Source organism: Pyxicephalus adspersus, chromosome 1, assembly GCF_032062135.1.
Source record: "Pyxicephalus adspersus chromosome 1, UCB_Pads_2.0, whole genome shotgun sequence".
NCBI classification, from domain to species: domain Eukaryota; kingdom Metazoa; phylum Chordata; class Amphibia; order Anura; family Pyxicephalidae; genus Pyxicephalus; species Pyxicephalus adspersus.
In genome coordinates this window covers 66,776,335-66,790,822 of record NC_092858.1, presented here as the reverse complement: position 1 = coordinate 66,790,822, position 14,488 = coordinate 66,776,335, and the positions used below count along the sequence as shown (strand labels likewise).

At 37.4% G+C, this 14,488-nt stretch overlaps 1 protein-coding gene across 4 annotated transcripts; it reads left to right on the top strand.

The window, feature by feature from the left end:
- Positions 1–2,766: 2,766 nt before the first annotated feature.
- Positions 2,767–14,488, top strand: RGN (regucalcin; the record flags this gene model as incomplete). Of its 4 annotated transcripts, none has more annotated exon segments than XM_072412672.1 (6): positions 2,767–2,817; positions 9,711–9,877; positions 10,746–10,928; positions 13,220–13,435; positions 14,101–14,232; positions 14,372–14,488. In XM_072412672.1, coding segments are annotated over 5 exon segments (811 nt in total), but the record flags the coding sequence as incomplete, so codon positions are not given.

Sequence of the window (14,488 nt, the reverse complement as noted above, 5' to 3'; positions counted from 1 at the left end):
GAGCTTAAATTTCATGGAAATGGAAGCCAATGAAGAGAACTACAAAAAGAAGCAGCAGAAGAGAAGTGGTGAGAAGGATGGATGAGTCTGGCTGCAGCCTAATCCATGTGTCCCATACTAAATCAAGTGCACTTAATCTAAATCTGATGTCTGATTCTGCCTAGTATGGCAGGATCTTATGTTATATATGCGTATAGACGTGATTAGCTACATTCTCTCGTTCTGCAGTTACTATGTAATCACTACACATAACTAAATTTTGCCTCATCGTTCCATGACATTACAAAAACAGTTTTATGTTGCAACAATCTATACAATTACACATGATTCACCTGAGTCCATGTTCAGCACACATGTACTTCAGAAGTGTTTCAGGCACTTGCGTTTGTGGCTCTCCACTGTCTCCCGTTGCAGTAGTCGCCCATCATGTTGGGGTTGCTCCGGCCTTGATATCTTGTTTCCATAACAGAAATGTCCTGGTGGAACATTCGGCAGCCATGTTAATGGTATGCTGTTGGCATGTTGTTCACGAGTTCAGCATAGTTTTCAGCTCGCTGGTTGCACAGAAAGTTTTGTGCAACTAGCACGAATTAATCGCAAGCAGCAAGTTCAAGTGGGTTGAGTTTGTCTGTGGCATCATGCATCAAATTCTGGACTTGGGGACTAAATAAAATGCCTGCTTTCAGTTTAGCATCTGTTATAACTTTCCCAAACTTGTCCTTCAGATACTGAAAAAACCCATACCATCATGATCCATTGCAACTAGAAAATTCTTAATGAATACAAGTTTAATATGAAGTGGTGGAAGGTAAACTTTCTGTGGATCAAGCTGATTACGATTCACATTGTACTTGCCAACAGTATGTTCAGGCCTGGGTGGCCATTCTTTCACTTTGTAATGATTGCTGTCATCACTGCTGTTCCACAGCCACAGAAAGCACATAGATTTTGTATATCCCAATTGCAGGCCAAGAAGGAATGCCACCACCTTCAGGTCACCACAAACGTTCCACTTGTGTTCTTAATAGTTAATTTCAAAATGAACTCCATGGATTCGTATGTCTCTTTAATTACCTCGGCATGAGCCGGAGGAACAGAAGGTTTTCTGTTACCTTTATGCAGCAATACAGCTTTCAAACTTGCTTTGCGTGAGTCTATGAACAATTTCCACTGCTCTGGTATGTATTCGCAACCTAACTCCATCAGAACACTTACGTCAGTACAGAAGCACACAGTTGTTTTCCAGTTTGTAATAATCTGCAAACTTTGTGTGAAGATCACAAATGTGTGAAGTTGTTTCTTTTTTGTAGAAAATTCCACTTCTTTAATCTAGAGGCTAACAGTTCAGACTTCTCTTTTGGCAAAGACATGTCCCTTACTAGATCTTCTAAATCTTATAAAATGTGGCTTACCCTATTCAAATTGGGGTTCATAACATTCATTAACATCAACATCATCCTCCTGTTCCTCATCCAACATGTCATGGTCAGTAACAACAGATGTAGGAGGGCCTGGCACTGGATTCAGAGAAGATTCACAATCAGGATAGATGATTTTTGACTTAGTCTTCTTCGAAAACCCAGCAATTTTACTCATACAGAAGAAGCAGTTTGAGTGATGGTCTTTTGGCATTTTATTACTTTTCCCGTTTAACCATTGTGTTGTTAAGCATCTTGATTCACCTGAGGTGGCAGGCATAGTGGTAGCTGCAACTGGTATATTGTTCCCATGAAAAAATACATTATTACCGACCATTTGAACAGCTATAGCACGCCTATACCTTAAAATGTGTACGTGTTAGGCAAATTCTGAGTTCAGATTTGGAATCCGCGCACTCGATATCATGTAAATCACACGTGTTATTCCCAGTAGCAAAATCATTGTTGTGCAGTGTAATAGATTGTAGAGGAGAGTGTCGGGTTAGTGGAATACCAGAGAGGAGAATGTTAAAGTAGTCCAGATGTGCATCTAAATGATAGCAGTGCCATTACTGTGTAGACCTACGGGCCTAAATCTACAGGGCACTCATTTCTGTAGGGCAAAAGGGATAGGCGACTATGATTATGTGCCAGGAAAGGAAAATTTTCTAAAGGAAAGGTAAGTACAAAATTTAAATGGCTGTCAATTTGATGATCAGTGTCAATGAGCAAAACTATGATTTTTTGCTTTAGTGAAATTTTGTTGAAATCTGTAATTTTGCAGCAAAGTCAAATTTTGCAACAAGAAGAAAACAAATACAAAGTTGCTGGTCTATTTTTTATATTGTAGGATCTCCTCAGAGAATCAGAGATTTTGTTCCCTGAAAGCTGTAACAAATTAACAAAGATGTGCTTTTGCCTAGAAGTTGGAAAAAGATACACCGCCATGGCCCAATAAGTAATGGATATAATCAGCTGCTATGGAGCAAAAAAGTGGATTCTGTGGCCAAGTGTGATTTGATAATGTAAAGCATAAGTAAAAGTAGGGAACAATCACTAGGTGTTCTAAAACTGAGCTTACTGGTTATTTTACCATGCATAGTTTGCGTTCATTAAGCCCATGCTTAATATCTAGTTAGAGATTTGCGCTAGTTTAGTAAAAATTCATTGCCCTTTTCCTGACCCACTTCCAAACTTAGTCCCACAGAACAGAGAAAATGCTGAAGAAGCCCAAGGTTTCTGGATGATTAGCCAAGAATATTTTGTTAATCATGCTAAACTGGTGTTTCAAAGGTGCATTAACCAATGGAGTTATTTATTAATAGACTTGACAGATAAAACTCTGTAAACTGAGATAGCATTCCAGCTATCACAGAGAAGCAAGCGTGGACGTTTAACCGTATGTAAGATCTACAGTATTATATTGTGGAGTTTTGTCTAGGGTATGACTCACTGCCAGATGAAGATCAGCCATGTAGATTGCATTTTTTGCAGAATCAAACTATGTACTGGATCTTATCTTTAGAAATCCTTGGCCACTGTCTATTTGCACTAGTAAATTAAAATTGTGGACTAGTGAACCCTTAAAATAACTTCTGAGTTTGACCCCTGATAAAAAGTATTTATTAAGGTTTGGTGGGAAGAATGCCCTTTTCAGTGGTTTCCAAAATTCTATTTGAGCCCGGAACCATGCAGGCACCATTGGATGGAAAGTCAGTCAGCCAAAGCTCAAGGATCCCCAAACAAAACAACCACTGGAGGAACCTTTTGGCTTCCATTAAATCCTGGTTGAGAATGGCTGTTGTAGATCATTGCTCTTAAAGCGGACCTAAACTTAAAATTTTTACTTTTCAAAAAAGGATAGCAAACCCTTTAATATAAAGTAAAATGTGGCTTTTTTTTTTTTTATTTTCTATTTTTTTTTAAAGAAAAGCGTGCACCTCCCTTTTCTGTCTTGTTTACCAAGGCCTATGTCACACATCCAAGGAAGCTCCTGGCTGCGCCTTCTGCACGTGCCTGATCTCGGCCTCCTCCCTTTTCTTTATTGGGAGAAAAAAAAGACAATCTCATGCATGTGCAGTGAGATCAGCCCTCTTTTTTCCTTCTATGTCACCTGATCTCGTGCTTGTGCAGTGAGACCCAATCGAGGAAACCTGTAAATGGTTCAATGAATCTGTAAGATTATAGGTAAGTGTGATTTTTTTTTTTTAGAGTTTGGTCCTGCTCTAGTTCATATGCTACTAACTACATAAATAATGGTATAATTCTACTATATTCTGTCTGTATCTTCTGTGGCATTTTGATACCATTGTGTAACAATCTGACATACACAGTCTGGATGCATACTATTTTTTAGTAATGGGCTGATGCATTGGAATACTAACTTTAGGGACTCCATTAATGAATAGCAGATATGTATGTTGGTTGATAAAGGGATTCAAGTGTCAGCCTTGGATATTGGTAATTCAAAATTGAGCATATATTTTTTCCATAAGAACAGAATTTTGGCAGACTGTCAGCTCTCTAATGTAAACAACCAGCAGGTGTTTTTAAACTGTTCTAAATCCATTGAAACCAACCTAAGAATCCTCATTGTGAAGGAGTATCTTCACAATAAATTCACTTAGGTAAGTGAGGACTCAAAAAGTTTTAAAACCCTTCACTTTTTCTGAGAATAATTAATTGATCTGCCCACGTCGCTAAGCCTATATTTTCTTCAGTCAGTATATAAAAAACAGTGAACTGGATGCATTAGTAAATCAAAAACTGCTTATCTAAAAATACTTTCAGTTAATATTTGAGTAGAATGTCAGTACAAAATTGAAATTCAATCCTTTTTATCAGTTGTTTAACCATCATGTTTACCCATTAATGGTGTGATTGATTACAGATAGTACATTGAGTATTTGTAGTCAATTGCAAAAGCTACGTACACACATCCAACGGTTCTCGCCGGATAATCGTCTCAGGGCTGATATCGGGCGAAAATCTGGCATGTGTACAGCGGCAGTCGTCCATCGTCCGAATGACCATCCTGGCGGATCCACGGACGATGGACGACTAACGATCCTAATGCAAGGGAAGGGGGGGGGGAGAGCACAGCAGGGTGCCGCTCCGTCATTCTCCCCTTTGCATAGAACAGAATGGTGCTGTATGTACAGAACTCGTTCATGCATCGTGCAGTGCTAGTCATTGGAAAGGATTGTGAAAGATCCTTTCCAACGACTAATATTGCACGTGTGTATGTGGCTAAATGATAGATTTTTTCATGCTGTTTATTATGTCAAAAATAACTTCCAATAAATTCTTGTGATCACCACCATCAAAGTAATGATCTCGATATACCCTTCACTTTAAAAATATGTTGGAAACATAAAAAGTGTCAGTAAAACAAATCATCACCATGTACAAACTGGTAAGCGTTCATAAAGGTGACGTATAGAAGATTGTTTTATTGTCACTTGATTGTACTTTTACACACTTCCAATTTTTGGAACGAGGAAACTCGTTGGAAATGAACGACCGGACCGGCGGATCGGATTGGACGACGATCGTTGAACATCGTTCGTGTGTACGATCGTTCGTATATATCGTGCAGGATCGTTCGTCGTTCGTTTTCCAACGATAATAATTGGAAGTGTGTACGTAGCTTAAGTGTGGTTGTTTGATGAGTGAAATTCAAACTCTGAAATGAGTGAGATGAGTTTGCAAAGTGTTACATGTTTTTCCCTATAGGTGGAGTATTCAGATCACTGGTGATGCCAGATTGCAGTGCAATCTAATCCTTCATGCCACACAAACTGTGTAACAGGAAATAGGATAGATAGAATTTCCTATTTGAAAAAAGAATTACTAGCTGTTTTCTAAACTCAGGCACCAGTGTCCTTGCTGTAACTATATGTCTGCTTCTGGACTAATCTTCAGACTTTTAGGCTCCTGATTCAGAATATACTACCTGTGAGTGGGTACAAAGTTAGAATTGTTTGTTTACTACTAGACACTGTTTACTGTTTATGTGACCTAACTTTTATACAGTGCATACAACATAAGTGGTATGTTTTTTAAGTCATTAGCCATTTCTATATAAATGAAGTCAGATTTAACTCACTGAACTAATTGTGTGCCTGTATGCAGACTGGAGACACTAAATCATAAGATAGCAGAATCTGTTTTTCATCTGATTCTATGATTGTTTTTATTACAGAGTTTTCAACACACTCAGATTGATTCCTTCAACTGCATTAACACTGAAAGCATTTTAAAATGTGGTTTAAGAATGCTAAAATGACCTCCTTATCCTAACAAATGGTAGTTTAGTATATCCTTAGGTCTAACTAAAGTTTTTTTTATTTTTGTTTTTTTTTTAGTATGCAACCCTCTCTCTGACAGCAACATTTTTTCATCAGTAAACATAACTTAAATCTTGCAGTCTTTGGTCTGATCATAGGGTTGCTCCCCTCCCTACATCTGCACTATGTGCCTGTGAATCCAGGGCAAATTGATGACAACCCCCAGGGGTTAGGTCATTCATACTGGACTTACAGACCTATAATGTCTCCCCACTATAGCCGGATCAGCCGATTGCCAAGCACTAGTGTTTTCACCTTGCTAAAGAAGAATGGTCAAATGGTCCTCTATACCCAGAATTGCCAGGAAATTCTCTTTGCTCCATGGGTTTTACAGAGTAGTGGGGAAGTAATGGAAGGGGGTCAGACATTAAAGTGACCCTTTTGAACCTATATGGACAACTCGCAGGAGGTTCATTTTATTGTTTTGTTGCTGAATTAATTAAGGCCAATGTCATGATGAATGGGAATATTGTTTATACAATCATAAAGAGTAAATTAAGTCCTATACTTTTTCACATAATAAATCAGTGCCATCATTTCGAGGATGTTTTGTGAACATTAGGAATAAAAAAAACTCCCAGCTTTAGTATACTATAATGAAAATATTAAACAGGTTATGACAGGTAATAATTAGTATTAAGACGTATCAGCTCCAGGCAGCTGTATAAATTTGCAGTCTCAGGTGCGAAGCCTCTTCATTATTAGATTTAATACCATTGACTTTCTTCCCCGGAGTTGATACAAACCGCAGACACAGGACATACTCATTTACCGTCTTGCAGTGCAGATGAGGATATGAAGTAATCTTATTGTTTGCTATGAACAGTAGAAAACTCTTTTTCTCAGTATTCATAAGTTAAGAATATTATATATGATATATTGTGTTCACAATGTAAAGAGTAAGTACTGGAGGTATAAGACATTTTAGCTGCCAGTCTTTTCCAACAGTGAAAAGGGAAATACAAGCAGCAAGCACGCCATATTGATGAATGTGTTCTTTAAGAATTTCTTAGGTTTTATTTATACAGGTTCCAAAGTTCATTACATACTGCATAATATTGGGATACTTTGCAAGTTTGTGTGTGGATGAGGTTTAACACATACAAAGCTTGATTTCATTATGAAAATGCTGTGAAGACAAAAATAATTGTTGGGACTGGGTGTAGCCAAGCCTTTATGTGCTTAGATGTGCACAAACTGATTGTGAAGTCTAAATTATTCTGTGAAAAAATGTAAATCATTGACATAAAAAAAATTTAAGTATATGTAGGTATGTACAAAAAATATTCACCAAGTAATATTGACTACCATTCCCAAATCCATTTTATTTACGGGCAAAGGGTGTTAACTGTACCACTAACCTATTTATAACAAAGTGACTGACTACAGTGCCACTAAAGGCCTTCAGCTCAAATGGAAGGTCTGCTTATGCTTTTTGGGGTTCGTCTTATTCCACAAATCACCTACTTTTTGTAAGTGGAAAAAAAGAATTACACTTACCTTACTGCTATCTTCCAACTCTGGCACTTAGATGTGGATGTTATCATTGTCCTTTCAGGAAGATTCCTGTGGAACACAAAGCAGATAAAATTTTGCAAGAAGGAGCTCTTGCAATGAACTAGAATAGCTTCTTGCAAGATTTTGCCAGCTTTCTATTCCACAGGAATCTTTCCAGAGACATCAGGCCCAGCAAACCTTGAATGGAGCTGGTCCAGAATTGTAAACATTTGCTAGCAAATGAGTGTTTAAAAATCCATTCCAGGTTTTCTGGATTACCCAGGTCCACTGATTAAAGTGTATCCTCCCCAGCCTTGGAGAGCTTTCATAAATCAGGCCAATGTCTCAGTGTAGTGCTTTGCTATGACAGGGTTAGCTGCTGGCATTTTGCACTTTGTGGAGCATTCTACATTATAAGAATTTACTGTATGCTTTGTCAGAGTTAACCAAACATCTCTAGGCCTCTAAAACAGGTGTTAGAGACAACTGTCAAACAAAAGTAGCTCATTGTATGTTTTCCAGCAGCTATAATTAATAAAAAATTAAGAATAAATCCTTAGTGGCTTGTTGCCCTCACTTTAAATGATTTAGTTCCACAACATCAGAGTAATGGGTGATTTCAACTACATATTACATGTGAACTCTGCTTTACCCAGCCATTTTCTCTCCTTTGCCCTGTATAAATTCCAAGGAGGAAAAGTGAAATTCATAGCTGATTCACTCAAATAGCATCCTATTATATACGGCAGCGATTCTGTTGTTTTAAAATATAAAAAAATAAAAGTTCTTTCCCTACCCCAACATTGAACTCCGCAAGCAGTACAACCCTGTCCCTGCTGCATTCAGGGGTTCCTCCTGCTGTTTCCTACATCACTACTGTAGTCCTTTAGTGACATAGAGATTACATCTTCCTTTGTAAGAGCAATGCTTTAGAAGGTAATTTAAACATTTATCAGCCGTCTCCAGTTTTGCATTGAACACTTGTAAACACATGGAAATGTGCCTATGCTCACTACATTTTTAAAAATATGCCCTAAATAGTTTGATCTGGGAATGCAATTCACAGACGAGAAATGTGAGGCCCTTTTATACTTTGGAGACTTCGATCTGCAATATATACAATGAACTCAATCACAAGTTACTCATCAGATGGTACTGCACCCCCGTGACCCTGGCTACGATGTATAACCATTCTGATCCCACCTGCCGGTGCAAAGTTTATACTTTGTGGACATCTCCCACTGTGGGTCAATATTGGTTGGGAGTGGTGAATATATTCCGCCGCCTGACTGATATTGACATTACAAATATACCAGAATTGGCTCTACTACACATTTCTACCATGCCCAGAAAACGCTAAAAGAAATCCCTGATGCACACATGAATACAGCTCTATCATTGCACGCTCATCCAACCCAACTCTGGACTAATCTTGTTCCTGTGTACTCTCACACCCCCACCCCTATCCCCTCTTCCTTTATAGCCCCCCCCACCCTCCTCATGCCCCATAATACCCCCTTCCTTGTTCAAGCCCTGATCCTTCTAAGTTATATTGGATAATGTTCCACCCGACACTCCGGTTTATTATGTATATGGGTTCTTACGCTGATCTATATATAACCCTGCAACACAATGTGACCCTAATTGTGTTAAGACTATGTTGTTAACCTAGACACGGAAAGGATATTAAAAAATTGCCTCTTTATGGCAAACTTGATTAAAACTAGATAAAATCCTTTATTTAATTTGTATAAAATATTCCTACTAACATAACAGTATACATAAATCATGCAAACACAATAAGGGAGAACCCATCACATCACTTTCTACCGGGTCAATATATCAAGTGAGTTACAGCTTGTGAAAAGGAATCTAACATTATGTATTTCTACTGATGGTTTATAGTTTGTGTACTTACCATGATCTATTGAATTGTAGAGTCTCGTCCCCTGGGGAAGCCCATTAGGGCGAAATGCGTCGGGGAAAACCGTACGAATTATTCTGATCTACTAATCTAGTGTTGGATGAACATCCTTTCTAAAACACATCAATACTATACATTGCTAAGAGATTTTATAATATGTATAGTAAGCACAAAAGGTTCTCCCTTATTGTGTTTGCATGATTTATGTATACTGGTATGTTTGTAGGATTATTTTATACACATTAAAGAAAGGATTTTATCTAGTTTTAATCAAGTTTGCCATAAAAAGCCACTAATTTTTCTATCCTTTCCTTGTCTATTTACAATATAAAGGCTCAGCACAATTACTTCAGTAACATATTGATATCACTTAGGGTACTGGCCTTTCATCAAGTGTTCTATGTTGTTAACCTGTTATTTAACCATTGTATTATTACATTCTGGATTGTCGGAATAAAAGATAAAATTAAAAAAAATATATGCCATAAAGTTTTATGTGATAAATACTTTGCTTTTTTCTAGAACCATGTCATCCATCAAGATCGAATGTGTTGTGACAGAGAAATACAGGATTGGAGAATCTCCAGTCTGGGACGATAAAGAAGGAGTATTAGTGTACGTTGACATCACAGGACAGAAGGTCTGCCGATGGAACCCCAATACTAAAGAAATTCAGACTGTTAATCTAAGTAAGTTCATACAGCACACACTACAAATTCCCAGAATGCTTTACAAATGACATCACCCAAGCCAAAATGTAATATTTTATTTTGAAGAGATCAGGAAAGGGTTAGAATGTGTTTTATTGTGATTATTTCCCCATTTTTCTCATGATGGAAATAGAAGCACAGATAACTATTTTTTTTATTGCTGTCTGTGCTTTGTCCAGATTTCATTCACACCGCCATGTCTTGTGCAAGCATTATAGATGGGTTAGAACCGAAATACAAACCTAATGGAAATGTTCTTCTTTAGAACTTCTGAAACTTCTTTAGTCTTTAAACTTTTCACCACAAATCCTGTGCTGAAACAGTTTACAATCTAAGCTAGTCAAAGAAACACTCCAAGGCCATTATTTGGGTATAAATTTGTTTAATTTAAAAATAATCCATACAATCCAGGAACATATCCTATGGGTGGTGTTACTAGTGGGAATGCAACCTAAATATGTGAGTGGTTTACAAGAAAAAATATAAACATTACAATAGCCTCACTAAAACATGTCCTGAATTATGCATGCTTATAGCTGAATAATGCCTAATTTTTCTGCCTCATCCCATCTAAAGCTCATAATGTTTGTCCTCAACCTAGGAACTGTGTGAAGCAGGGGTACCAACTGGTTTCTTAGGCGTAGCTTAATATTATGGAAACAAAGGAGGAAAAGTTGGTGGTGGTCACATAAACCCAATGTTGGTTATAGTTTGTTTTTTTTGTTTTTTATCAATTTTATCATGAATTTATGGTAGCCAGCTAACAGTGGAATTAAGGGGGACCCCAGTGTACAGCACATATTAGGTCCACCTCAGCCTGACAGCATTTCTTATATTCCATCTATAGAGGAACCTGTTGGCTCTGTTGCACTTCGGAAGTCAGGTGGCTATGTGATTGCCACAGGCACTACATTTGCTGCTCTGAATTGGGAGGACCAGTCAGTAACCCCTCTTGCCCAAGTTGATGAAGACAAGCCCAACAATCGTTTTAATGATGGAAAAGTTGACCCACAAGGAAGATTTTTTGCAGGTATTCTTAAGTTTTCTATTCATTGAAATATTGATCAAAAGTAATTTGCTTTATATTTTGTTACAGCATTCTTGTTCCCATTTGCAGCAAACCTGTGTTCTAAATGATACACATTAAAATTGCACAAACCAATGAAAGCAATGTCTCACGGGCTACACCTTAAACATAAGGCAGTAATATAAACTCACATTGAAGCGTATTCAACTTAGTTTCATTGTCCCATAACAGGAATATGGCCCAGGATTTCGACTACAACTGTTGGGGGCTTCTAAAAGAGTATTTTGCTTTAACAATAATCAATTCTTAAATATAATGACCCTAAAGCTACACTTAAATTAAGTGGAACTTATCAATTTTTATGTTCCTATAGCTTTACATGTCCAGTTTGAGCTGGCAACATTTAAAAACAAATTTTATTATACGTGGCGTCAATGTCAATGGGAATATTTGGGTACTGTAATAATCGTAACAAGTATTACTGCCAATTAATATTTGAATCTAATGTTGCACTGTGAAGGATTTTGTTAAGATAAAGAATAGAGAGGTTTTAGTGAAAAATTTAGTTTCTTTGCTTTTTTTTAATGGTGGGTTTATAGTTTGATAGTTCAATATGTATTTTATGGTTTCTTGTGTTTTTGTATTATGACTCTTTTTTTTACCTATGTCTTTTTTGTAGTGTCTTATTTTGGAAATTTAACAATAAAAAGATAAAGACAATCAGGAGAAGGGAGGAACTAGGTGGTAATGTTCTATACAACCTTCAGATATTTGGAGAGACACAATTGTGTAAATTAGTTCAAAAAACTTCCATAGCTAATACAATTATGGACTCCCCCTAATTTGCTAATCTGGAAAAATTAGGATTGATAAGAGCTGATACTTTCTGTCTAAATGGTAAATTTCCAGCAAGCTCCACACCATATTTTCTACACACACACGTTCCCCAGGCATTTGGTGGAATTCATCCAGTCTTTAGGTCCTCCAGGCAGTCATTAAGGGAAATGACTGATTCACAAGCCCTGCACAAGCTAACCTTGTCTAATATTATATACAGGTAGTCCCTGGGTTACAAAAGAGATAGGGACTGTAGGTTTGTTCTTAAGTTGAATTTGTATGTAAGTCGGAACACGTACATGTTAATAAATATTTTAATAAATGCAATTAGGACAGATGTTTGCCTCAACAATTTTAGGCAGAGTGGAGTCAGTTACTTTAAAAAAAATCCTCACTGAGTTTGTTTGTTTGTGAGTTAATCACAAACAAAACAAAAAAAGACATTACCTTCTGGAGCAAGCTGTGATATGCAAAAAGTAACAACTGCAGCGTTTGTCTTGGTCATTAAAGAATACAAGATGTTGATGCTCCCCCCCCCCCTCACCAAGATAACCCACAACCTCAGCTGTGTTTAGCAATAGATTTCTTCTGCAAGTCATACAAACCGCCCCCCTTGTCCTGCACACCATGGAGCAGGGAAGCCCCGTTGTATCTAGGAGTCATCTGTATGTCGGACGTCCCTAACCCAGAGACTACCCGTAACATAAATAAATTAGTATATTCTCTACCCCTTAAGTTTTTCAGTTTTTTTAGACTGAATACTATACAGATCTCTCCTACCAGTTATTTTAAAGTTCATAACTCCATATTGGGGTACCGTGTTTAGAACGCTTGTAGGGAAGATATATGTCTCGACTCAATGCGTTTCGACTAACTAGGCTTTCTCAGGGGAGCATGAGTTAGTGTGACCTAAAAATACATTCCAGGTTGGAGGTTGCGTTCAAATATGCAGAAGGAGGGTGAATCGAGGAATATGGGGAGAGCAGCATGCTTATGAAGAAAGATTTGTTAGTGTTTAGTGGAGCAATAACCAGACTTTCAGCCTAGGCTGCCTTCTGCTATACTCTTCTTGCAATGGTAGTGGTGTACATTTAAAAATACCTTGGACATAAATTACAGCTGTCAAAAGAGAAATTTTAGTGCTTTAATTGCTGGTTTCCTTCTTAAAACACTAGTTGCTTGAATGCTCGATTTGAGTTGTTTTGAGTCACAAACCTAAACATACTTATGTTGCTCTGAAACACAGAACTCTTTATCTCTGCACTGTTCCTGGTTCCTGATATGAAAATGCTAAGTCAGAAGTTTAGTATGACAGCTAGGCAACATTCTCAAAAAGGAAATGTCAATGGCATTTGTAATGTAAAATAAGAATGCATTATTTCTAAACCCCAATGTATCATATATCTGTCTTGTGCTGATAAATATGACAGCTTTGTTAATCAATGTTTTTTCTCCAGGGACTATGTCTCAGGAAATCCGTCCTGCAGTTGTAGAAAGAAACCAAGGCTCATTGTTCACCCTGTATCCAGACCACTCTGTAGTGAAACACTTTGATATGGTGGATATCTCTAATGGGTTAGATTGGTCTTTGGATCACAAAACCCTCTACTACATAGACAGCCTTTCCTTTGCTGTAGATGCATTAGATTACGATGTGAAAACTGGAAAAACATGTAAGTTTTAACGTTTTTATTGATTATGTTTCAACGTATCATAGAATCAGATCAGTAGTGCATAGTGCAGGACATGTCACCACAGCTTCAATGTAAACTAAATCCATGGGGAGTGAGACTATTTGATTAAAGAAAGCTAGCCCCATTTAATGTAAAATCTTTACCATTTACAGTATTTCCCACATGGAGCTACTCTATATTAACCTAAAGCACCAACACAAAAGCATGGAGGTACCCTGTAACAAGAAAAAGGAACCTAATTAATAGACAAAACCTAAATTGAAATCATTTTGTTGTATCATAGAGTGCAGAATAGCACATGAAAAGGGCTATTGGGGAAAATCAGCATTACTATGACAGGGGTGAAAACTATTGTTTCTGGGAACCATTTAAAAAATTATTTCTCAGTTCATGATCACTGTAACTGTAACCCCTGGCAAAGCAAATAAATCAGTCATGTGTATGCATTTGTGATAAATTGTCCTTATTCTTTAATAGATAATGCAGCCTTTAGTGGTTCAGTAAAGCTAAAAAAAATTGCTGGGGAGATAAACATTTCCTTTTGCTTGCTTTTGGGTGAATCTACTTGTGAGATGATTGCATAATTTAACAGCTATCATTATGCAATATGCAATATAAAACTAAAAATCTGTTTGTTTGACCAGCAAACCGACGCCATGTCTACAAACTGCAGCAGGATGAAGGTATTCCAGATGGCATGTGCATAGACTCAGAGGGCAAATTGTGGGTTGCTTGCTATAATGGAGGACGTGTTATCCGTATTGACCCTGATGCTGGTATGATATAAATATGTATAATATATAACTTATATCAGTGTACCTTATAATATTATCAAATTAATTTTTACCTGCAAACACAGTGCTATCCACTGTTCCTTAGCACTGGAAATTAACCTATTTTTTTTTTGGCTTGCAGGGAAGGTGATCCAGACTGTAAGGCTGCCAGTGGATAAGACAACTTCTTGCTGTTTTGGAGGAAAAGACTATTCAGAGATGTATGTGACATCCGCCTGTGATGGGATGGACGAAGATT